Genomic DNA, 25,944 nt, shown 5'->3' with positions numbered 1-25,944 from the left:
TTCTGAGCAGGCCACAGAGTGCTAAGAAATGTCAAAATCTGTAAAAGTACATCCATTCCTCACTGCCAAATGCTTGAACCTAATGTCAGGCACAAAACAGCTGCCTGGATGGTAATTATCCCATAATTATGACTTGGAAATCCCATCTGGACGAGATGGAAAAATTGTTTCAGAATGGTCGGCAGGTCCCTTGGGAGATTGAGAGAGGCCATAAACCCACACAGGCTGCTTGGTTCTGATGTCAGAGACACTGACATGCTAAATGGAAGGAGGTCCCTGAGTGTTCTTTTGGAAATGAAGCTTTTCTCTCGGGTGCAGCTGGAGGTGGAAATGAGGGCAGACCAAATACTTACAGCAAATAAACCCCGAGTTTGTTTTTCCATGAACCTGAGCCATTTTTCCAAATGACTTTTGCATCTCGGCAGGAGACTACACAGTGATGTCCTCAGTGTTGCTAAGCTTGGGGAATTGGACACTTAATGGCACCAAACAAGGTCAGCGAGAGACCAGAGACTTGTTAAAGGACCCAGAGTGGCTCCTTCAATCCTTAGACAGAAACCCACTACAGAAAAATGAGTAATTAGAGGTTGGGCGGTGGCTCAGTGGGAAAACACTTGCCTAGCACGTGTGAGGCACTGGGTTTGATTCTCAGCACCACATGTAAATAAATAAAGTCAAGGTCCATTGACAACTAAAAAATATTAACAAAAAAAATGAGTGACTACACTGTGACTGTAGGCTCCACCATGTTGGTGGGATGGGAACCTGGGTCGGCAGTTCTCTCCCCTTCTGCTTCCTTTTCTCTTTTTAGAAGGTCAAGGAGGCCCTTTAGCTTCAATAAGCAGAGCTTGTCTGGTCTTTGAGCAGGGATTCAAATTTAGGGATGGGTTCAGTCTCAGATTTCACCCCGTGACCCGCCCTTGTGCTTCTGGGCACAGGCAGCTGCTGTGGCCCCAGGCGCTTTTGGCAGTGGTAGGCTGCCCTCTCCCTTTGATCTTCAGTGCTCGGGAGACAGAAAAAAAAAATCTGTCTTCTCTCTGCCTCTTTCTGGATGTGTGCTTTAACCTCTCTGGAACTTGTTTTTCTTTTCTTTTTTTTTAAAAAATATTTATTTAATCTAATTTGTTATACACGATGGCAGAATGAAATTCATTTCATATTTACACATATAGAGCACAATTTTTCAAGTCACTGATTGTACACAAAGTATTTTCACACCATTCATGTCTTCATACGTGTCCTTAAGGTAATGATGTCTAACTCATTCCACCGTCTTTCCTACCCCCAGGTCTCCTTCCTTCCCCTCCCTCCCCATTGCCCTATCTAAAGATCCTCCATTCCTCCCATGCCACTCCCCACATCGCCATTACGGGTCAGCATCCTCATATCAAAGGAAACATCCGTGGGCATTGTTTTTCTGATCTGCAGAATGGGAGAGAGAGCTGCATTGTGCTTAGCATGCAGCCTGAGCCCTGTGCCCAGCTAGGTGGCTGGTGACTCCTGTCCACTTCACCCCCCACACCCACCCGCGCTCCCACTACCTGGCCTTCCTTTTGTTCTTGGATACAGCTTGCCTCCATGTCTTTTACTCCCCTTTTTCCAGAATGCTCCCCTTTTCTGAACACACTTGACTCTTCCCACTCTTCCCACAACTCTTCCCTCAGTGGTTCACAACTCCCTACCTGATGATTTCAGAATGGAGCGGATCCCCTACTCTCTGTCCCATGGCCACATCTCATTGACTTCATAAAGCTTTGGCTCTTCCAGTTAGCACACTTGTGTGTTCGTCCACTCCCATACTCTCTCGCCTATCCCATGTACTCTCCACCGTAAGGGGAAGGGAGTCCACCTTGTTTGTTTTTGTATGCCAAGTTTCTGACACACAGCAGGTGCATAATGAACACTGGTTGAAGAAATAATCCTTTGCTTATTTAGCTGTTGTGACAATTAGGTGGGACCATGTGTGCACAGTTTCCCCAGAACACCTGGTGAGTCACAGGTGCTAAATGAATCTTATTGCTCTTTCCTCTGGCCCCTGTTCTCTCCTCAGTTAGCCAATTCCTTCATTATGCTCTGCTCACATGTCTTCTATTCTTGGATGCAGCCTGCCTCGGGTGAAGTGACAATAAAGGGGAAATTAGGATAAATAGGTGAATGGATGAATTGATCGATTCATTCATCCAACAAATACTTGTTGACCATGTTCTGGGTGCCAGGCATTGTGCTGGGCACACAGGAAACAACAACTTCATAAGACGGGTACAGTTTCTGCACTTAGTTCTGCTCCCCCTCATTAGGGGAGGCTCAGACAAAAGGGAAAAAGCAAGTGCTTTGGTGGGGGCTGCTGAAAGACACAGGAGTGATCCCTGATGCATGTTTGTAAGATCACAGTTGACATCTAAGCTGTCACCTGTAGGATGACTGTGAGAATAAAAGAACAGGAGCCCTTGGGAGAAGTCCCTGTTACCTAGTCTGTGAGGCAGTCTGATCCAGAGGTCCATTTTTTGTAATCCTTGGCCTTTAGGCAAATCGAAAGACACAGTCCCGTTGGACCAAACACTGTGTTACTGTAATTGTGCTATTTTTACTAGTTGAACAGGTGTAGTCTGTTAAAGAAAAACTCCCAGAAAACTCAACTCTTCCTTTCTCCAGCTGCCTGTTTTTGATGAAAACATTTCACTTTGAAATACATTCTACACTTGACGCACATCCTAGAGGGTAGGAGATGCAGTGTAACTTTTGCTTGATGACTCTGGACTACTACCATGAAGGATTTATTTAATAGGAATGAAATGTGGTGGAGTTTGCAGGAGCTGCTGAGGTGGGATCGCTTGCTGCCACAACTGAGGAAATGAAATGTATTCTCTGTTTCAACAAGTAAAATGTCCTGCTCTGTGCAAGATGGCACTTGGTGGAGCACCTTTAGTGCCTGAAGCCCTAAACTCGGATTCTAGTAGCAGGGATGGTATGTGATAAATAACTGTGCCCTGAGGTGGAAAAGCAATGGGAAACAGGCATGTGGAGAAGAGATTATGTGCAGTGTGAAGCTGCATTTGGGCAGTGCATAGAAGGATTGGGGTACTTGGCATGTGGGCAAGATTTGAGGTGTTCGGTTCATGGGGATTTGGACCTCACTGAATACTTCTCAAGCAGAGAGCAAACTCATGGAGGAAGGTAAGTAAAAAGCAGCCTATTAAAACATAAGATCTGAGGTTAGTTTTATAACTGTCACTCCCCTGATTTTACTCACTGAGCTAGTCTGTCCCTGTTTTTTTTTGTGCGTTTATGTTCTAGTCCTGACTCAGAAAAAAAACTTTCAAATTGTAAGGTTATCACTACTTATGAAATGCCGGGTTGTAGAATTCATAACTTTAACAAAAATACAATCACAGCTTCCTGACTGTTCCTCAGTTATGAATCTTACTGAAACTAAAATAATCAGAACTTTTTCCTTTGAAATTTTAAAGTTCAAGGTGAAATCTCCTTTTTAAAAATGGCACTGGATGCCAGGTGTGGTGACGCATGACTGTAATCCTAGCAACTCGGGAGGCTGAGAGAAGAGGATCACAAGTTCAAGGTCAACTTAGTAAGATCTTCAGAAAGACCTTGTCTCAAAATAAAAAATGGAAAAGACTCGGGATGTGACTCAGTGGTAAAGCATCTCTGGGTTCAGTCCCCATCACCCATGCATCCCTTCCAAAGTGGCATCAGAAAACCTGGGAATCTACATTCAGAAGAATAAAGTTGTCCCACCATATACAAAATGAGATCTTGACTTTCCTGGGGTTCATGAGCTATTTATTGAGTATATTACTGATTTTCTGCTTTCAAAAGAGAGGTCTTTTTTGGATGTTTGTGTTTCTGGAATAAAATGAAGATGTCTTCTAGTTATTGAAACAGAGGCATTTACATGAAAAACCCATGTGACACACCTTTCTCTGGAGTCTTCCAAAATGTCCCCCAAGAGCCTCACATGTGTGTGTGGCTGTTGATCATAGAATGGTCTGATTTTCTTACATTTTCCTTTCTACTCCAAGGATAGAGGAGATCTTCAATTATAAGACTAGACATGATTCTTGTACAATTCCAGCAGAATGACCAAAGTGACCCAATTATGTCATCTTCAATGGAAAACATAATTTTGGGCCAAATATCTAATAAGGCCTGGATTTTTTTGTTTTCATGATATTATCCTGTCACTAGATGTTGGGACCTGGAAAAGATATGTTTTCTTAGCTGTTGGAATTACTGACATGAGAATAATGTTTGATTTTTATGTCCTCTAAAGAAGTTAGGGAGAATATCAGGAAGAGAGGGAAGAAGGGCAGACCACTAAGGGAATTATTTATGCTAGATAGTGTGCCTAACTGAATTGGAACAACAGGTCTGATATACATGTTTAGTCAGGGAAAATTTCAAAGTTGGTAAGACAATCTGATTTAATTCTGAGATGAATTCTAGTTTTGCTTTTCAAAGTTTCTAATTTTACCTTCCATGACTACACCAGTAACCCAATAACATAAAAATAAACCCAATGGATGCTGAATATGGGCTGAATATAGGCAGTGTCCCCCAAAGTCCATGTGTTAGAAGCTTGGTTCTCAGGTGGCACAGTTGGGAAGTCCTCTAGATCTAGATCTTTAGGAGGCAGGTCTATATGAGAAGTCCTTAGGTCACTGGGAGTATACCCTTGAAGGGAATTATGGGAACCCAACCCCTTCTTCTCCTTTTTCTGCATCCTGGCTCATGAGCTGTGTGACTTGGTCCGTCTCATAGTCCCATCATGATGTGCTATCCTTACCAGTAACCCAAAGCAGTGGGGTCACTCAATCTTGGACAGAAAACTGCAGAACTTTTTAAGTTAGTTGCCTTAGGTATTTCATTATAGTAATACAAGGCTAATACCATGGATCTTAAGGACCTTGGAAGGATTCTCATTTCCTGCTCCTACCTGTCCATCTCTCACTGGAAGGTCAATATGGCAAAATTTTACTATTAAGGGATTTTTTTTTTTCTGAATTATTTAGAGTATAGTTTCTTTTCTTCTTTTTGCTCCTTTTTTTTTTTAGCACTTTCTTCTCGTCCTCAACAGAGAAGACCAGAAGTAGTTGAAATTCAGCTAGATATGATTTTTACTTCTTCACAACTTTAATGAGGTAACTGAGAAAGTGAAACAAATAGAAGAATAAATCAACAAACCAGGTGGGTTATAGATGAACTTATTACATTCATATATGTAGTACTCAACTGGGTTAAGAGGCATCTTTATTGGTTTCCTTGCCAAGTAAAATCAGGCAATGACAGAGGGTTACTAAATATTTTCCAAAGTAGTTAGGTCACCTTAACTGCAGGGTTTCTGTTCAGAGCAGGGTAAGCAGGTTTGAGGCCAGAGTTGAACTGCTTGATAAGAAGGAAAGACTGAATGATGGAATCAGTAAACTCTTTGTTCCGGGTTGGAAAGTGTCTCTCTAATTCATGAAAAGTAAACTGCAAATGCAGTGGAAGATCTCATCATGGCTTCTGTTGTGTTTGACATGGCTCAAGAATGTTCCTGCCTTGCACTGTGTGCCATAAGAAAGACAGATATAGAAAAGCCTCAGCGTTCATCTCATGAAGCTTCCTGTGGTCAGAATATGCCAGAACTGTGTAGCTGCCCCCAACCCTCAGAAATGAAATTTGACAAATTAAATTGTAAGGAATATCATTTTGTAAAACAATATTCTACATACAATTCCAACTCCTGGAAAATTATCTAAAAAATAACAAAATGTAGATATAGATTTATGTGCAAAATTTTTACAGATCTCTGAAATCTATCTATTGATATATATAAAGATGTCTGAGACATAGTTATTTATAACAGTGAAAATCGTGATGTAATGTAAATGTCTAAGAACTATGGCATGATTAAGTAAATTCTTGAATATTCATATGCTGGAATAATAGGCCAACTTTGAAAAAGAAGTTTCTAATCACATTTAAAGGTAAACATGTTTGAATTAATATGTATAAAAAGCGGTGTACACTATGTATAATATAATCTCAGTCATATAATACAATTTAGAAAGAGAAAATATGATGAAATAAGAATAGTTATCTCTGGATTATTCTATGGATTTTTTTTATTTAATGTAGAGCTATATGGTCCAATAGGTAGCCTTAAGCTACATGTGACTACATAAACTTAAAGTAATTAAAATTAAGTAAAATTTTAAAATTCACTTCTTCACTTGCAACAACTACATATCATGTGCTTACAAGTCACATGTAGCTGGTGGCTCCTGCATTAGCCAGTACATTTAGAGAGCATTTTCATAATTATAGAGAGATACTGGGCAGGTGCTGCTCCAGAGTTTTCTATATATCACATGAGCTATTTTTATAATCAGATAAAAAGAAGACAAAAGTAAAGGTTTACATTAGCTAGTTGTAGATATCTCTTTAGAATTGGCAAAACAGAACCAAAGTGACTTGTATTAAGAAAGTGATATATGCCAACCTTAATGAGATAGTTTCAACACAACCAATCAATAATATTGTTTGAAGCTTGAGCACAATAAAGTGAAAGAGGGGTGTTTCACATATGACCCAGGAAAAGGAGCTGAAAGAGCCAGGATTGGTCAATGTGCCCTGCATGTATGGGAAAGAGGAGGCAGCTCAACCTGAGTATTTTGGTTGAGAGTTCTCATGGCAGAGAGATAAGCCCTCCAATACAGCTCCAAATAAAAGGTTATACAGCAGATTCCTCTTGTTTGGATTTCACTCTCAACCACATGTGTCAAACTAGAGAGATTTCTAATGTTCACTGCCATCTGCTTATCTTTCCCTTCCTGGGCACACAGCTAAACTAATGACCTGGATCCCTTCTTGCACTTAGGTGGGTACAGGTGACTTCTCTGGTCCATGGCATGAAGATAGACAGGACATAAACCATTTCTAATGCTCATCAAAAAATTCAGTGTATAATTTTCCATGCCCTTGCTTTCTCTATGCTTTCTTCTGTGTGGCCAAAGAAAGAACCAAATGATAGAATAAACCTTCATCTCTTAGTTTCTCCTTGGAAGAGTCCATGGAAGCTGCCAGAAGGGGAACACTAGCAGTAAAAATTGAATAAGAAATAAAACTTTGTTGAGCTATTTTCGTGCAATTTTGGAGTTGTCTGTAAAACAGTAGCTAGCAATACTATTCTAACAAATGAAATAATAATTTGGCTTTCTATGTGGAAGGTGTCAACACAGCAGAATTAGTTACTTAATCCTTATGTGCCTATGGGGGTGTCTTGGTCAATCCTTGAGAATGTGTCCCTTGGAATGTTGCTGAATGATGATGTTGTTTTGTACATGGAAACACTGGAGCATGCTGTACCAAGTTGCCAGAATTGTTTAGCAAGCTTGATGATGTATAGCTGGTGTCTGTGTTGGGGCTTGGAGATTCAGTTATCATAGCTATTCTTATAGCAGAAATGTATCTACATGACCAGTCTCAGATTCCACTGGACTTTCCTGGGTGGAGACATCTGACATGTGACCCTGTAGATCACGGCGAGGGAGAACTGTGAGACTCAGAAGGGGAGGAATTGGAAGCTTGCACCTGACTTCTCTGGGCTTATGATGCATTACATTTCCCTGTTGCTTTCACTCCATATCCTTCGCTGTAATACATCATAGCCATGCCTATAACCTGTTATTGATTCCTGTGAGTGTTCCTGGTAAAACTTTGAATATGAGGATAGTCATGGGTCCCTCAAAATACATTCCACATAAACGTTTTCTTCAGCAATAGAGAACAAATCACCCCAAATTAGCATGCTTTCTGCCTGGTATTTATGTGTCTTACTATCATCTGACATTGTAGCCTATGCGTTAAATTCTTCTGAATTTGGTTGATGTGAGTCAGTTCCTAAGAGCCTGACTGACAACAGTTTCAGTCTTTGCCTGCAGAATTTAGGAGTGTCATTTGGAATCCCGTGATCACCCAATGGAGGACACCCTTTCAGTGACCAACCTGAATGACATGTCTTCAATGCTTCCCTTACATGCATCATATAACATGTGATAAGATGAAGTAAATGCAAATAAACAGAGTAAGGGTTGGTGAATTATGAGCCAGGGATCAAATCTGGCCCACCCACTGGTTTTGCATAGCGGCCCATGACTTAAGAATGCTTTCTACATTTTTTAAATAGTTGAAAAAAAATCAAAACAAATATATAACCAAATAAAATAAAAACTTAAATTCTAGTTTTTGTAAATAAAGTTGTATTGAAACAGCCACAGTTTCTCTGGATGTTTTCCTGATACATGGGCAGAGTTAGTAGCTATGACAGAGACTGTCTGGTCCACAAACCTAAAATATTTACTATTTGGCTCTTGGCAGAAAAAGTTTGCTAACCTCTGCTTTAGAGACCTGAATGTCACCATAAGCCTGAATTTGGGAGGACTTTGACAAGGAGAATTTTTTTCCTCTCAACATTACTATTTCTACATTTTATTTTTCCCTGAAAAAGTGTCTCAGTGGCCAAGACAACTAAAAAGAGAGTCCATGTAGTTTTGCATTTAAGAAAAACATACAGAGGAAACAAGCCACTTACATAAGATCCATAATCCACAGCCAGTGTTTGCAGAGCCCAGGGAAGACCCAGGCCAATCAGGATGTCAAACACGTTGCTCCCAATGGAGTTGGACACAGCCATGTCCCCCATCCCTGCAAGGACAAGAGGTTGCTCAAGTGAGGAGAAGACATCTCAGGCGTTATGGTTTAGATTTGGAATGTCCCCTAAAAGCTCCTGTGTTAAAAGCATGGTCTCCAATGCCACAAAGTTAAGAAGGGTGCTTTTTAGGCAACAATTGGATCATGAGGCCTCTGATCTCATCATTAATTCAATTGCTGAGGGATTAATCTATTGAAAGCTTAATGAGCTACTGAGAGGTGAGACCTAGTTAGAGAAAGCAGGTCACTGGAGGTGTGCCTTGGAAGGGTTTATCTTGTCTTTAGCTCCTCCCTCTCTCTCCTTCCTGGATGCCATGAGCTGAGAAACTTTCCCTTCCACCATGTTGTTCTGCCTCACCTGAGGCCCAGGGTAATGGAGCCAGCAGACCATGGACTGAATCCTCTGAAAGTATGAGCCAAAATAAGTATTCCTCCTCTATTTTATCCTTGTCTGGTAATTTGGTTACAGCATCAAAAAGCTGGCTAACACACCAGGAGAGGGCAGGGGCCCCACATGGGACTCTCCCAAGTCTTTGGTGTGACCGAAAGCCAGTAGTTTTGCTGATTCATGTATTTGGTTCTCCCAGGCCATCACTGATATCAAGACCTGTGCAGATTTTAAAACACAGGGACACATATTCTATCAATCTGTTGACCTTCACTTCAAATGTAATCACTGAGTTAATGTAAGTGATGCAAAAAAATCAAATATATTTCCAAAAATTCTGGAGGTTTTGAGCCATCCTTCTAGAAAGGAATAAACTCAGCAGTCTACAAAGTGGCTCCTGAACTCACCAACTTACATGTTTTAGTATTATCTATTATAGTTCTATACTGTGTTCAGTTATTCTGAATAATTAAGCATTATAAAAATAATGAAATTTGTAGAATTTCATGAGCACTTCTGTGCTATTTTTTGTAATTGCACAATGCATGTGTTAAAATAAATGCCTTCAAGCATAAATCAGGAATATAAATGAGAGTGGGTGCTGAGAAGGTCATGGCCATCAGAAATGCTCTTCTGGGGCAGGGATGCAGCTAAGTGGTTGAGCATTTTCATAATGTGCAAGGTCTGGGGTCCAACCCCAAGCACATTGTGGGGTGGCAAGGGAAGAGTGTCCATCTGGTGAGGTGAACTGTGAGCTTAGTTTTGGAAGAAAGAGTCTGTCATATGCTGAAAACTGACCTCAGCTAATTGTCACTTTGAGGAGTGCTACACGTGGGTAAGCCTTAGATATGGAGGGGTCTGTCCTCTCTAAGCCCACTTTCTTTATTCTTCAAATGGGAGTACAATTGTCCATACCTCATAAAGTTGCTTAAATTAATAAGGCAATGCACATAAAATGCCTTCTTTAGTAGAGGTTAAGTTTTTTTTTAAGGTACTGGGGATTGAACCCAGGGGTGCTTTACCACTGAGTCATGTCTCTAGTCTTTTTTATTTTGAGATAGGGTCTTGATAAGTTGCTGAAGGTCTTGCTAAGTTTCTGAGGCTGGCCTCAAACTTGAGATGTGCCTGCCTCAGTCTCCCAAGTCTCTGGATCTACAGGCATGTGCCACCAGCCTGGCTTTTAGTACTACTTTTATAATAAAAGGACAGTAGTACAACCAGAATGATCTGTGGATGCTACCCAGGAAAACATCTCTGCCTTCCTCAAGGGAGTAGAACCTTCTGGCTCTTTTTCCTGACCTTTTGGTCTCAGGAAGCCTTTAGGCCAACTTGGCATTGAAGTCTCCCATAACTCCTTCCAGGTGGAATTTGCTGCTCTCTTAATTGGCATGCATACTCCTGCTCTGAGGTTGGGAGGCCTTCCTTCCTATCCCTGCTGCCCTTGGTGGTCCCACCTTGTCTGGCCACGATGAGGCTGGCCATGCAGTCGGGCACACTGGTTCCGGCAGCCAGGAAGGTGATCCCCATGATGACATCAGGAATCCCCAGAGTGTAGCCGATAATTGTGACCTGGAAGAAGCAGGAAGAAGCCGTGAATTAAGGGCCACCAAGAGCCCAACCTGTCCCTGGTTCCTCGAAGCAAGACTCGAAAAGCTGTCCAACCTGGGCTGTCTCTTTGAAGGGCAATGCCCGCCCTCTTTATCAACTCAGGGGGCAATGAATATTATGTAGATGAGACCAGAGCTTCAGATCATGAGACGGTGCAATTACAGGATCCAGACTTTCCATTGAAAAGTTGGCCTTTCTTTTACTCCTTTGAGGAGACAAAAGCAATTTGAGAGAGGGGAACCCGAATTTCTGGGAAAGGCAATGTTGGGATAGGATATTTGAACTCAAGATGGTCCAGGAAAATCCAGAATGAATGGCTGTTGGGCTGTGGGAGAAATTTAAGTATCCACATCAGTAGTACAGTGGGAATTCATGAGAGCTGGAAGGGGCTAAATTTCACCCCTTTGTTGGAAAAGCCATAAGCAGCCTTTCCTGTCCTCACTTCCTTGGCACTTGGTCATATGGTCATTGTCCTTGTCAACATCATTAAGTCCTGGGCCAAGCGATGTTCAAGAGTTTTAACTTCTTTAACTCTTACAACTACTCAATGGAGTAAATGTTATGTGGTTCCCATTCTTCAGATGAAGAAACTGAGGCCTCAGGAGTAACTGCAGAGGGGATAGTGCTGCTAGTGAGTGCAAAGGGGATTCTGACCCAGGAGGTTGACTCCTTTGCACGGGCAGCACTCCTGTTCACACAGGAGGGATTTTACCAAAGGGTCAGAATTTGGTTCAAGCCTGAGAGGTTGTTTCCATTATGCAAATGAGCACCTTGTAGTCCTCTAATTTCCTGATGGGGAAACTGAGATGAAAGCAGTGGATAAGAGAGATGATGAAGGAGCCCAGTGATGATGGACAGGTAAGTGGAAAAAGAGACAAGTTCCCGGTCCTAGGGAAACTACTAAGAAGTTTCAGGATGCCACCTGACCTTCCTTACTTTCTATAAAATTGCAAAAAAAAAAAAGCAAACCACATGTTGCAAGGAGCGCATTCTTCTCTCAATTCCTCCTGGGCCAGCCACTGATAGAGACACCTATGTAGGAAAACCTGACTTCACTTCAAAGGCTCCTTCCCTGTCAAAAGGTTTGGGAGATATGAGTTAAATCTGTTGAGAGGCTTGGCTGGCCCCTTTCAAACCAGAGAATGCTCCTCATTTCCGTTCAGTCCTGAATTTATCCTGCGGTGGCCTCGAGGCTTTCTGACTTCCAGTCTCCAGGGAGGAAAGGGAGCTGCTGAAACACACATTTCTGTTTTGTGGCTCTGAGAAGCCTTTGTCAAATGTAGTTATGAGCATCCTGGCCAAACCTTGTTTTTCCTTACTAACCCTGTGCTGGATCCCTGTAGGAATGTGGTCTGGCTCAGCTCGGATTGGCCTTCTGTACTTTTGCTGTTATGATATTTGTGGTTGAATCTGGAGTTTGGGGGAACCGGTTACCCAGAAGGCCCAGCCCAAGTCTCTTGCTTTCCCTTGTTTCTTTTTCTCGCCTTTAGAGAAAAGAGGTCTTATGAGAACCTTCATTAGAGGGGAGACAGCAAACAGAGGGAGGGTGGTCCCAGATTAGTCCGTGGGCTGGTTAGTGGACTCCCTAGAAAACCACCGAGCACTTTGAGATCATGGACAGCAGCACTGTGCCTCCAAATCCAGTCAGAGGGGGCGTTTGGTGACTATGTCCAGTGAAAATGTTAATAAACATGGGATAAGTAGAACTCTCTGGTTATAAGATTTTAGTTAAAAGGATTCTTAGTGACTATGATGTTGAGGCAAGGGATAGGTATGACTTCATTGTGTCAGACTGTTATGGTTTGGCTGTGAGGCGTCCCCCCCTAATCTCCTGTGCTAATGCAGAAATATTCAGAGACAAAGTGACTGGATTGTGAGAGCTATAACTTAATCAGTCCATCCTAGCTTGAATGACTGGGTGGTAACTCTAGGCAGGTGGCTGGAGGAGGTGGTTCACCAGGGGTGAGTGCTGGAACATTACATCTTCCCTGTGTCTTCTTCCTTCTTCTGTTCTGACCTCTTCCTTCCTCTCTCTCTGCTTCCGGACCTTGCCATGAGCTAAGCAGCTTTCCTCCTCTGGGCCCTTCTACCATAATGTGCTGGGTCACCTTAGGCCCAGGGCAATGGTGTCAGCCATCTATGGACTGAGACCTCTGAAACCAGGAGCCCCAAATAACTCTTCCTCTTCTGAGTGGTTCTTGTCAGGTATTTTGGTGATGAAAAAAGTTGACTAAATCCCACACTTACAAATTTGCCTTCAAAATAACCTTTTTGAAACTTGTTTTTACCGTTTGAGTTTAATTCGCCTAAATTTATGTAACACTTTTGTCCAATGCTCAAGCAAGGTTAATTTGGATTTACATAAATTTGTCATGGCTTTAATTTCTGTGCAACTCCAATTTTGATCAATTAGGCTTGCTCTCCCATTTAAAAGTGTAGTCAAAAGTGAGCAATATACATTCTGGATGTTTGAGTTTCTGTCTTTTGAAAGCAGGAATTGGACCCAGGGACACTAAACTACTGAGCAACCTCCTTACTCCTTTCTTATATTTTATTTTGAGACAGGGTCTCACTAAGTTGCTTAGAGCCTTGCTAAGTTGCTGAGGCTGGCTTTGAAATTGTGATCCTCCTGCCTCAGCCTCCTGAGCTGCTGTGATTACAGATGTGTACCCTATGTCTGGGTTTGTTAAAAGACTTTGAGACAGAACTCTTTTGAGTCATAGCCTCATAATGCATGCTAATCACAGAGTCATTATTTTAGCTTCAGAATGACCTTATTGTCCAGTTGAAGAAACTAAGATCAGGGTTAATGGGGGAAGGGTCAGAGTGAGCATCCATTCCCAATTCTTTCATATTTGCTCCATATGCTTTGCCTGTGACTCTGTTGCTTTTCCATCAAAGTAGATGGGGTATATTTTCCCAACTCCATTGACATTGGGCTTGGCCAATGGAATATTGGTAGACACATGGTAAGTAAGTCAGTCCCTAGTGAAGATCTTAGGAGGCATCTAGTTTTTCCGTATGCCTTCTAGTATTCCGATGATATACCAAGACAGCAACATTCCCTGAGGAAGCCAGTGATCCAAAGAAAATGAACAACTACGGGAGGTAGACACAGACTTAAGCTGCTGGATAAATCATAATCAGTCCCAGCTAAGATTAATCAAATCCCTGTCAAGCCGAACATGTGTTAAGCAGAATGCACGCTTATGATTCTAAACCACAGGTTTAAGGATAGTTTGTTACACAGCTCATTATAGCAATAGCTGGTTGATGCAATTATGGGAATGAAAACCCCAATCCTTATTCACCTTCAGACCAATTTACCTTTCTTTCTAAAGAGACCTAGCAATGTCCTGGTGTCCCTTATAGACTCACCATCCACACCATCATGTAGGAGAAAGCTGCAATCCATAAAGTGGAAGAAGCAAATGTCACCATAAACCACTTTTCCCAGCGGGGCTTGTTGCAATTGGGGACAGTGAAGTATAAGACGAAACTCAGTGGCCAGGTAAATGCCCATTTCACTGTTTCCAGTTTGCCAGCTGGAAAAATGAAAAAAAAAAAAAAAGGGAAACACAAATGGGTTAGCTTCTTTGTTCTGCAGTCCCAGTTCTGGCTTTCCCCAGTCCTAACCCTCCTTGTATTGCTCTTTACCTAAAACTTTACCCCAATGGCTTCCCATCACCAGCAATGCCTGACACACAAAGCCGAACAGAATTTAAAAATAGTCACCCACTGGCCACCTGCTAGTTAGATTTCGGAAGTGACAGGGTGAGTCCCATCTGAGTGATACCAGGCTGGCAGGATGGCTCGACACATGAGCCAGGGAGGAAAAGATGAGGAAGGTACTCAGGACGCACAAGGGGTGGAGTGTGTGTAGGGGTGTGTAGTGTGGGCTGGGGAGAGACCACCAGTGTGTGTCTGTTCTCCATGTGGTTTGGTAACTCAATTTTTTCAAATTATGAAGTGTCCGCCGAGACAACACCATCTGGTGGAATTTCTCAACATTTGTATCTCAAGTTGATGAGGGTTTGTAAATGAGTAACTGCTTTTCAGTTCAGCAACTACTTGTTGGTAGGGACAGATGATGGATCTCCCAGAGGTGATCTACTTCTGCCATCTCTGTGCTGCCTGAGCGCTTTGAGTATCCGAGATGCCGAGTGTGCTTATTCAGGTGACTGTAATGCCATGAGTTCCTTGTATAATCTCTCCTTTGATAAATTTGATATCGTCTCCATAAATATATCCATATTGCATTCCTGATGAAATATGAATTCAACTCTGGAAGAAATATGTATACATCCACATAAATGTAAGAAAGAAATTTATACATCTACATAACTCTCTACTTCAGTGGAGATATGAAACATCCCTGTCTTCCAGAAAGTTCTCTGTGCCTCTTTCTAATCAATCCTCACCCTTACCACCAAGATTAGTCTTTCCTGTTCTCAAGCTTCAAGATGCATCAAGTCATCTAATATGTTTATGTGTTACCTTCTTTTATTCAACATTTTTTTTGAGATTCTTTCATGTATCACGAAGTCTTTCTTTTACTTGCTGTGTAGTATTCTATCCTGTAAATATATTACAATTTGATCATCCACTCTCCTGTGGATGCGTATTTGGGTTGTTACCAGTTTGGGGATATTACAACTAAAGTGGCTAGGAACCTCTTTCTATAAGCCTTTTGATGGGTTCAGTTACCTTTCTCTTGGATGAAGACCTAGGGCGGAAATTGCTGAGTTGTGATGTGGGTATTTACTTTTTAAGAAACTTCCAAACAAAAAGTTTTCCAAAATGATTGAACTACTTTATATTCCCACCAGAGTTAAGGAGTTAATTTTTATGATACTATTTGAACAATGATTAAAATTTATTTATTTATTTATTTGAACTGGGAATTGAACCCAGGGCTTTTCTTCCATTGAGCTACATCCCTACATCCCCAGTTCTTTTTATTATTTAATTTTCAGACAGGGTCTCAATAAGTTGCCCAGGCTGGCCTCAAACTTCTGCTCTTCCTTCCTCAGCCTCCCCAGTTGGTGGGGTTATAGGCATGGACTGTTGCAGGTGGCAATAAAAGGTTTAATAAAATTTCTCTTCTCTTTTTTTTTTTTTCTTTTTACAGTGTTGGAGATTGAAGCCAGAGCCTTGTGTATACTAGGCATGTGCTCGATCATCCACATCCCCAGCCCCATTTCATATTTTTAAACCAACATCCAGGCCTATTTCACAGTATCTCTCACTAGCCTTTGAATAGTTTCTTACAACTGCGTAGAAAGGTGACCTAACAACATTGCTGGCATCCCCAGCCTCCCTCTGATGGCCGAGGCAGAACGGCCTCTAGGGGTCAGTGTGCCTCCCTCATCAGACAGCACTACCGTCCAGACTCACTTTTTGGCCTCAGAGCCGAGGTATTTAAATCCCCTGGTTTTCTGGTTTCTGACATGTGGACACAGTAACGCCGAGCTCACCATGTTGCTGGGAGAATTAAATCATGTGATTGTGGGTCAGGGGCTGAGACAAGAGAATTTTCAAGTTGCTTTCAAATCCTGAGTCATTCTTGATCCTTTCCTTTCTTTTACCCCATGGCCAGCCCTGGCAACCAGCCCAGGGTATTCCACCATCCCCACAACCTTCCCTTGGGCCAGGTTGCTTATCTGTGGCCTGGCTAAACACCTGGCTTCCTAAAGGAACTTCCTAGTCCAATACCTGTCCATTTGTTTGCCACTTGGAGTCAGAGGGAAAGTTCAGAAAGCAAATCGTTCTAGAAATTTCCCCTGGCTTCAATTACCCATAGAGTAAATCTATGCCTCCCTACTGAGGAGTATAAGGCTTTGTCTGATTTGGCCCTTGCCAACAGGTTTCCCTACTTATACGCTCCCCCTCTTTGGCTTTCTTTCAGTCTTCAGATACTCCAAGCCCTCTTCTGCCTCAGGGCCTTTGCACTTGTGTTTCCCTTTGCCTGGATCTTCTTGTGGCTGGGTATGCTTTAATGTGCAGGTCACCTTACTACTTAAAACCTGTCACCAGACCCCTTCAGGTAACCCAAAATAAATAAGACCCTCACCATTCCCCTCCTATTTTCTACCACCCACTTGGAGGATCTCCATCATAGTAAATGTTTCCTATAGGAAATTACCAGATTTATTTGTTTCTTCATGCATTTCCAGATTCCCCCAAAGGATAATACAAACTCTATGAGAAAGGAGTCTTCTCTAACTTGTTAATTGGTTTATTTTGAAAGCCGTGAACAGGGAAATGGATGGCATTAGAGCAGATTATGCTAAGCGAAGCTAGCCAAGCCCTAAAAAACAAATGCCAAATGTCTGCTTTGATATAAAGAGAACAACTAAGAACAGAACAGGAAGGAAGAACATGAGGAAAAGACTACAGTAAACAAAGACGAATGGGGGGAGAGAAACGGAGAGAGAAGGGAAAGCACATGGAAATAGTAGGAGACCTTCAATGATACATAGAATTATAAGAGGTTATGAGGGGCAAGGGGGAGGGAAAAAGGGAGAGAATTGAACAACAGCAGGGGAGGTAGAGAGGGAAGATGGGAGGGGAGGGGAGGGGAGGGGGGATAGTAGGGGATAGGAAAGGTAGCAGAATACAACAGTCACTAATATGGCATTATGTAAAAATGTGAATATGTAACAGATGTGATTCTGCAATCTGTATTTGGGGTGAAAATGGGAGTTCAAAACACAATTTGAGTCAAATGTATGAAAGATGATATATCATGAGCTATGTAATGCTTTAAATAATCAATAAAAAAAAGAAAGCCATGAACAGTGTAGAGCATATCACAAGCTCAATGAATATTAATAGTAATGATATTGCTATGAACAACCTAATTAGACAGACCAAAGGAAACTATTTGTTTTGAAGAATCTAAGGGTATCTCATTAACAAGAACAGACTAAAGAAAGGAGGAAAAAAAGTTAAGAAGGGAGAGGTTTATTTTCCCATCAACCAATATGTATCTTGTTAGATTTAAATCTTGGAGATGGTCAAGCAGAAGATGAGATCTCTGAGACCAGGTGCACCTGGATTTTACAAAGACAGAAGAAGTTATGAGAGCTGTCTTGTGAGTGGCTTTCAAATGCTGCAGAATCCAGAATAAAACCAGACCTTTGGATCTCAAATGCATTTGGAAATTCTGCAGTTTCTTAATCCTGCAATGGAGAGCTAAGGCATTTATGCACAGATAGCTCTTAGGATCCCCTTCTTGGCCTCCCATGTGGCTAGTGCCCTTGCAAGAAAAGAACCTTGGTTTGGTTTGAAATGTAAAGCCAATCAAAGCTCACAAAGAAACTGATAAGTACGAAGAGAACTGACCTCATTTAGGTTCCTTAATAGTTTTCAGAAAATAATAATAAAAAAAAAAGAACAAAGAAATCCGAGCTTGGAAACTGATATTGGAAACTGATATTAATTAGGTAAAATTGCAAGCAGGATGCGTTAGTGGGAGTGAGTTCTTGAGTTTTTTCCCCTCAGCTGCTTTCAAATATTTTGACCCACACAAAGAGGATGTTGTCTCTGGAACTCACAGTTTACTGATAGTAAAATGATACAGATGCTTTCTTTACAAGGATAGCTTTTTTGCAATGACAACCTTAAAGGTAGAAATTCTGTACTATCTGAGATATGCCTTGAAGCGTATATAACAAATATGACTCCTTGAGCAAACCAGTGGTGTGGAAAGGTGCTTCTTAAATGCTTTTGAGGAGGAGGGAAGGCCAAACAGGATTGTCCACATTTTAGCTCATCTTAATGTCCATTTATGAATAAGGGGGTAAAAATAGTTTCTTCTCCTCTTTGAATCATCAGTATTTCTGAACATTATTTCATCTTTTGTTCCATTACCCTTTGGTCCAAATAGAGCCCCCAAGGAAGAGATTTATATGTTCACTTGGCAAATATTAATTGAATGCCCTCTATGTCACTTGGTGCCAGGCACTGCTCCAGGCGCTGGGGACAAAGCACCAAATTAGGAAAACAAAGTTCCCTTCCACAGAGCTGATGCGCTGGTGTTTATATGATTTCATGAAAGTCAGCCGGCAGCAGGGAGACGAAGCAAGGAAAGTGAATTATAGTGTTCAGTAAAGAACCTGGCTTTAAGGAGTAAAAGGTCTTGTTTCTAACATATACACTTATTCTGACTATAACAGACAATAAAAATTCGGTACTAAAATGGAAAATATAGAAAAAAATCTACATACACATTTCTATCTGCCAATGTAAGACTCTCTTCACAAGGTAAGCCCCTTCACTCAGGAAATAAGAATATGTGGATATGTATAAGTATGTACACATACCATATATAGGTGTATCTGATATATATATGTATATTATATGTATACAGCCTATATATACAATATGTGCATTTATAAACATATGGCACATTAATACCTTTACCTGTTTCATATATATACTATACACTATATTATATGTATGAAATATGCATGTACATGTTCTATGGATATATGCCAATCATATATTGTATTCTCTGTATGCGTATATAATCTATTCATATATGCATTCCTATGTACACATATATGCATATACACTATATGCATGTCATACACGTTTATATTTACATACTCCCAAATAACTACTTGCTTGTTAATTACGCATATTATAGTCAAGTCTTGGAGAGAAGCCAGCACTGTAGCTGGGTGGCCCATGCCACCTAGAAGGATTACCATGGAAGGAAAAATTTCCTCCTGGAGTAGATGGACCTTTTTTAGGTCAAAAGAACTAAGCTCAAGAGGTCCCTGGACTGACTCTCCCCTGCATGTTGATGCCCTCTGCTGGCCTGAGGGACGCTCTGGCTTTCTTACCATTGAGCCACTGCCTGCCTGCCTACCCCAGGGAAGAACCCTTGGGCAGCCCCATTGTCTTAAAATGGAGCTCCTGAGTCCAGGTGTGGGGTTTCTCAGGAGCTGGAGGAGAGGAACCCAAGTCATAAGGTAAGCCCCTTCATTTCAGAGACAGATCCTGGCTCTGATTTAGGATATCCTGTCCTAGGAGAGTCATGAAGTTCACTGTGTCACATTAGGTCCCCATTTTCTTGCTATTCCAAGTGTGCCCACAGACCATCAGTATTGCTACTAACTGAGGGGCTCCTTAGAAATCCAGATTCTCCGGCATCGCTCCAGAATACCTGAATTAGGGTCTGCAACTTACCAAGGATGCCCACCCGAGAAGAACTGGTGAGAACCTGGATGCCTGGCATGAGGTTTCTACGCCCCAGTCACAGGACCATTTGGGGAGTGAAAGGGACACCTGCAGTCAGGTCTCCTAACACACAAGGCACCAGAAACAGGTGGCTGAAGGCCTAAGACCTCTATCATCTGCCACATAATCACAAAGATACAAAGGGGCAGTGAACAGGAGGTTCAAGTGCAGTTATGTGACACATAATGACGTTTTGGCCAATGATGAACTGCTTACATGGTGGTGATCCATAAGATGATATGATCTTATTATGTCGTAGCCATCTGAGTTTGCATGAGTACACTCTTTGATGTTTGCACAATAATGAAACCACCCAAAGATATGGTTCCCAGCGTGAATCTCTTTTGTTAGGCGATGCATGATTGTAACTTGAAATGCCATAGGTACATCTGGAATAACTCCAGACAGCACAGAAATATGGAAAATATGATGGGAGGGGGCCTTTGTCCCCCCCAAGTAATGAGGCCCAGGCGTGGGAGCCTGACTGTCTCACTTCCCATGGGTATCTCTCACTGTCTTCCAGGAGGGTGCATGTCGGGGTTCTGGGCTTCCCCAATGCCAACATAGTGCTTGGCCACTTACAGATTTTTCATTTGATGCTAATGATTCTTTAATCAGTGAAAAAATTTAGCAAAAAAAGCAATTTTTTTTTTTGTTTTGAGCTTGATTACGGTCAGTTAGTGATGGCCTCTGGACATTAGGATGTGGTAGGCCGAATTTGTGACTTGAGGCCTCAGCTACTGGACCCTCACCCTCAGAACCTGTGGGTAGATGAACTGTAGTCAGATGACAGTGCTGGGTTCATATGGCACAGCTGACCTTCAGGTAGAGGGACTAGATCGTGGCCTGATCTAATCACACCTGCCCTCAAAAGCAGAAGGGGAAGCCAGAGAGGTTGGAAATGTGAGGATTGCTACACAGTTGAAGATGGAGGGGCTGTGGAAGGGGGACTCACAGGGCCTCTGGGAGTAGTCAGCAGGCCCAACTGTGTAGCCATAGGAACAAAATTCTGCCACTAACATGAACACATGTGCCTGGGAGTGATCCTCTCCAGGGACTCTGAAAAACGCAGCCTGTCCACACCTTGACATGGCCTTGTAAGGCTCTGAGAGCCCAGCTGTACTTCTGACCTACAGAACCATGAGCTGACCAAGGGGTGTTGTTTTAAGCAGTAATTTGTTATACACCAATAGGAAGCAAAAATTAAGGCATGCAAGGGGGGGAATGAAGTGTTTGCTTACTTACTCTTTAAGATGATTCTGGTCTGGTTGGGAAGAAGGTTGCCAAGAAACAGATCCAAAAGTGTCAAATGGACTAAGAGCCAGTGTAGTAGCTCCCCGTATCCATAGGGACTGTTCAAGACCCCAGTGGATGCCTGAAACTCTGGGTAGTGCCACCTCAATATATACTGTTTTTTCCTATACATTCACACACCTATGATAAGGCTCAATTTATAAATTATGCACAGTGATTAATAGCAGTACCTAATAATAAAATATAATATTTATAACAATACACTGCAATAAAATTGCCAGCATCACTGCGCTTGCACTTCAGGGTCCTCATCATGTAAAATAAGAATGACTTAAACATAAGCACTGTGATACCAAGACAGTCACAGTGGCTATTAAGTGGCTAATGGGAGGGTAGTGTATAGAGCATGGATATATCGGACACAGAGATGATCACATCCCGGGTGAGATAAAGCAAGATGATGTGAAATTTCATCTTGTTACTCAGAATGGTATTAGATTTCAAACTTATGAAAACGCTTGTTTCTTTGACTTTCCAATTTAATATTTTTAGTCTGTGGTTAATCATGGTTGACCACAGTTGACACTGGGTAACTGAAACCACAGAAAGGAAAACCACAGATAAGGGGGAAACTACTGTATACTTTTTTTTTTCTATTAAGATAACCTACTAAACAAGCAGTAATTTAACTTTGGCTGCATAGTTAGGGAATTTGGCTGGAGGACAGGCATCAAGATGGATATTTTCTAATTAGTTTTGATAAGCTCTTAATAAAGCTGCTATCTTAAGATCCCTTACTAACAGGACTGGTCTGTTTTACTTTCTGTCCCCTGGCTACAGAGGAACATAGAGCATAGCAAGACCTTGCATCTGAAGACAACACAGAATTCTCACACTTGTCACCCATGTTCTGCCACTAAATGGGTTTTGATTGGATCAATCAGCTCATCTTCAGAAAGCCCTCATGCAAATCAAAACATCCTGGAGAAGTAGCACACATTAAGTCTCAGACACTTGACAGTGAATGTGAATTGGACTAGTACATTCTTTGCTGAAATAGTCAGAAGCTTCTAGAAGGTTTACCAAAGTAGCCATATGCTTTGAGTTTTATCTACCAGTTCTGCTAATAGGTGGGGCATGGGAAAAGGTTGCTGGAATGTTCACGTTCAGCAGTCAGAGAAGGACACAGCTTGGTGAGGTCCTGAAAGCATTTATAGGCTTTGTCTCTCCTGTTTCAAGGTCAGAGAGTCTTTGGCCAGCTCATTGAGTAAGGACATGCATACCAGCTTTTTCCCAGGTCTGCAATTCCTATGACTCCCCCTGTGCAGAAATCTGGTCATGGGAGTGGGGGACCTGATTAGGGGTAAGGGACAGGAAGTGAGAACAAAGGGAACTGGGTATGCACACAGCTGACCTTGGTAGGACAGTTCCAACCAACTGTAATGGGATGGGTGGAGGGGATCAAAGGGCCTCTGCCCTGAGCACAGGCTATTTTGTCAACATTGACCATGTGTCTTTACTGTTTAGCACCAACAGGCCTTGCAGAGTAGCAAAGAGAGAACTTCCATCCACCAAATGCACTTTAGTCAAAGAACTCAAATTTCAGCCCCTGATTATGTGCCACTCTCTCTCCAGTTCTGAACCATCTAAAACAGAGTCCTGCCCACTCTAGAAACTTCAGATAAATATTTTTATGTTCACATAGAGACTTTTCTTTGAATTGCATAGTAAAAAGATCATCCAAGTCAAGGGTATCCACTCAGTGGTCTCAAAGGAGCTCTTACAGGGGGGATCGAAGGGTGTGTAGGGTCCTTCCTCCTCCTCCTCCTCCTCTTCTTCCTCCTCGTCATTCTCATTGTTTTCGTTGTCCTCATTCTCATTCTCTGTCTCATTGCCAGCCTCGGCGACACCATCATCCCTCCGAGTCCCGTTGGCGCCCCTGTCGGGGGCACTGCTGGGCCCTGTTCCGTTCTCCACGGTGTGCTTAATTGGGATTTTAATGGCTACCTCAGACTCCCCATTGGCATAAGCTCTGCTGTTTATCAGTCTTTGTCTCTGGAAAGAAAGTGACACATTTTCCATGGTCAGAGGGATTGCAAGTAACTTACACCCAGAACATAACTTATGGGGTGTTTCTCCAGGCCCCAATGAGGAGATGTTTGCAGAAGACTCTGGAGTATTAAGAGATTCCTCAAAATAATAATAGATTCAGACAACCTCCTTCTCAGAGGAAATATTAACACTGTACGACTCAGTGGAACTCTGTGCATTGTGGTGTTATCTTTCTTCTCTGGGTTGCCGTATTTCCTTGTGAGAAAGCCACACAACTCTGTTTGGACTAGTGTTATCAATAAGGCTGCTACTACAGAGAAAGGAAAATTAGATCAGAGACTTTGGATTACATAGCATTTACTTCTGTGTGAATTTACATCAAGGGGCTTTACCAGAATGAAGAATAAAAGAAAAAGGTAGGAAGACAGAGACAGGCAAGTGTTTCTATACAACTGGGAGCTAGATGATGTCTTTCAACAGGTGGGGGAAGAGCGAGGACCAGGATACACTGCTGACCAGAGGGCAGAGATGCTGGGGAAGGACTGAGGGGTATTATTGTGGTAGACCTTGGTTTAATCCCTTCTTTCACATTAGGGAACTTTCCTTCCCTCAGAGCCCCACCCCTGTCCAGTGGTATGTGCGTGGTGCTTCCCCAGATACCTCATTGATCAGCATTCGACTAGCCATGGAGAGCCGAGTCTTGGGGGGAAAGTGGCTTGTGATCATGATTCGAAGGCCCGCCTCAGAGAAAGAAAGCTGGTGCGGGTAGGCTGACAGCAACTCATCCACCATGATCACTGACGCTTTGCGGTGGAAATTGGCTAGGGAAACGACAAGATGAAATAGCACCGAGGCCAGGAGCAGGAAAGAGGCATTCATTAATTCTTCATCTCCTTCTCCTCAATCCTTTCTCCCTCACTTGTTTACTCTTGTTTGCTCCCATCCATCCATCCATCCACCCACCCACACACCTACCTTCCATGCATCCATCCACCCATTCACGTACCTTCTACCACCCACCCACCTTCCACCTCTTTATCTTTATTCCTTCTTTCTAGCCCTCACCCCTTCCTTCCCCCTCTCCTCCATCTCATGCATCCAGGGAAGTTTGCAGTAAGTCAAATTTGAAGAAGAGTCAAAATCTCCTTTCCATGGGTCTTATTTTTTAAAAATATTTTTAGTTGTAGATGGACATAATACCTTTATTTTGTTTGTTTATTTATTATTTATTTATTTATTCTTTTATGTGGTGTTGGAGATCAAACCCAGTGCCTGGCGCATGGTAGGCAAGTGCTCTACCCACTGAGCCATGACCCCAGCCCCTCCATGGGTCTTATTAAAAGCTCACTTGAAATGACTTGAAACAAATCAAGTGTCAATCATCACTATGGTAAGAAAAAAATGATAACATCAGAGAATTCCTTCCTGTCCTCAAAGGATTCCTTTCCTACCACTTAGATGTGGGGTACCAGAAACATCCCAACATCCCCATAACCTTTTAGTAATCCTGTCTACCCTTCAAGCCACAATGACATTTATATTGAGCTATTAAGTGCTGAGTACTGACTTTAGGACCCAGGGAGGTCATGGTGAGGAACTGTACACCTCCTGCAGCCCAGCCCATGAGCAGAGCTGATTGTGGGGAATGGGCTATGGGGGAGCTGTCTACTGCAGGGAACTGATATTCAGAGTGGGGCGGGTACAGGTCCTGTACAGTGATTTGGTGGGAGGCCTGAAAAAAAAAATCTTCTGCCGAGGCCCATCCCCTCTGGCTGAATGAGCAACAGGTGCACATGGCTCATGGGGGCCTGCCTCAGCCTCTCAGTGCTGGCTGCTGTTTTCCAGGCTACTAAACCATGAGATGATCTCTGGAAACATTGATTCACGTTAGATAGCTCTCTGCAGTCCCCTAGGATATTCCTTTTATGGATGTAAACTACCCAGAAGAGAAGAAACTAAATAATAACCTTGCATGGAATGGTGCTAAATAACACTTAAGCTTTTATTGTTAAACATAATCATTCAAAAATATACTGAATATTTTATTTTCAAAACTTCAATAATTACTCAGAGTCAGAGATATATTTGAAAATAACCTAATATTTTCTAATTTCTTTTTTTTTGCTTTTATTCCTGCCAAGCAACCATATGGGACATATTTCAAGGGATTTAAAAAAAATTAAATGAAAAATGAAACATAGTTCAGGAAAATTAATTGAAAATTTTCTGTGTTTCTTCATGAAAAAAAAATACTATTTATCAGAGTTCACCACATCGTTTCCCTTGAATGTCAACTGCTTTGTGGGAATAGATTGAATATAAGAATTATTCTGAAAAGAAAAGTTATTTTCCTTTGGCAATTTGGAAACTGAGGTAATGTGACCTGAAAGTGAATCTGAACAGATGTAGTAATGTACTAAGAACATCAGTCATTTATGGAGCCTGGCACTGAACTCATTTATATACTTGCTCAGCTTTCCTCATTACAAAAATAATTTCCATTTACCAGAAGAAAAGAGTGAGGCTCAGAGAGATTAAGTAACTCGCTTCATGGTCACATGGCCCAAATAGGATGGAACCAATACCTCGGAACCTTTGGTCTTCTCTCACTGGCCATCTTGTCCTCATTTCCCTGTATCACCTCCACAGGAAATGTGTTCTCTAAGGCTCTCCATGGGGCTTGG

At 42.1% G+C, this 25,944-nt stretch overlaps 1 protein-coding gene across 2 annotated transcripts in view; it reads right to left on the bottom strand.

The window, feature by feature from the left end:
• Nucleotides 1–25,944, bottom strand: part of SLC24A3 (solute carrier family 24 member 3) — a 531,314-nt gene that overhangs the window by 14,779 nt on the left and 490,591 nt on the right. Inside the window, exons 11-16 of one of the 2 annotated variants that reach the window (XM_081291807.1) lie at nucleotides 23,921–24,081; nucleotides 22,993–23,263; nucleotides 14,084–14,250; nucleotides 10,552–10,666; nucleotides 8,591–8,703; nucleotides 5,454–5,561 (exon numbers count right to left, since the gene is read on the bottom strand). In XM_081291807.1, the coding sequence (XP_081147933.1) occupies nucleotides 5,469–5,561; nucleotides 8,591–8,703; nucleotides 10,552–10,666; nucleotides 14,084–14,250; nucleotides 22,993–23,263; nucleotides 23,921–24,081 (920 nt within the window). In that variant the 3' untranslated portion in view covers nucleotides 5,454–5,468. Of the gene's footprint in view, nucleotides 1–5,453; nucleotides 5,562–8,590; nucleotides 8,704–10,551; nucleotides 10,667–14,083; nucleotides 14,251–22,992; nucleotides 23,264–23,920; nucleotides 24,082–25,944 lie in introns of those variants that run through there. The other variant, XM_081291806.1, reaches the window with a different exon arrangement.

Source organism: Spermophilus citellus (genome assembly GCF_964194105.1).
Source record: "Spermophilus citellus genome assembly, chromosome: 4".
NCBI lineage: Eukaryota > Metazoa > Chordata > Mammalia > Rodentia > Sciuridae > Spermophilus > Spermophilus citellus.
The sequence above is the reverse complement of the archived record's forward strand: the minus strand, read 5'-3'. Positions and strand labels throughout refer to the sequence as shown.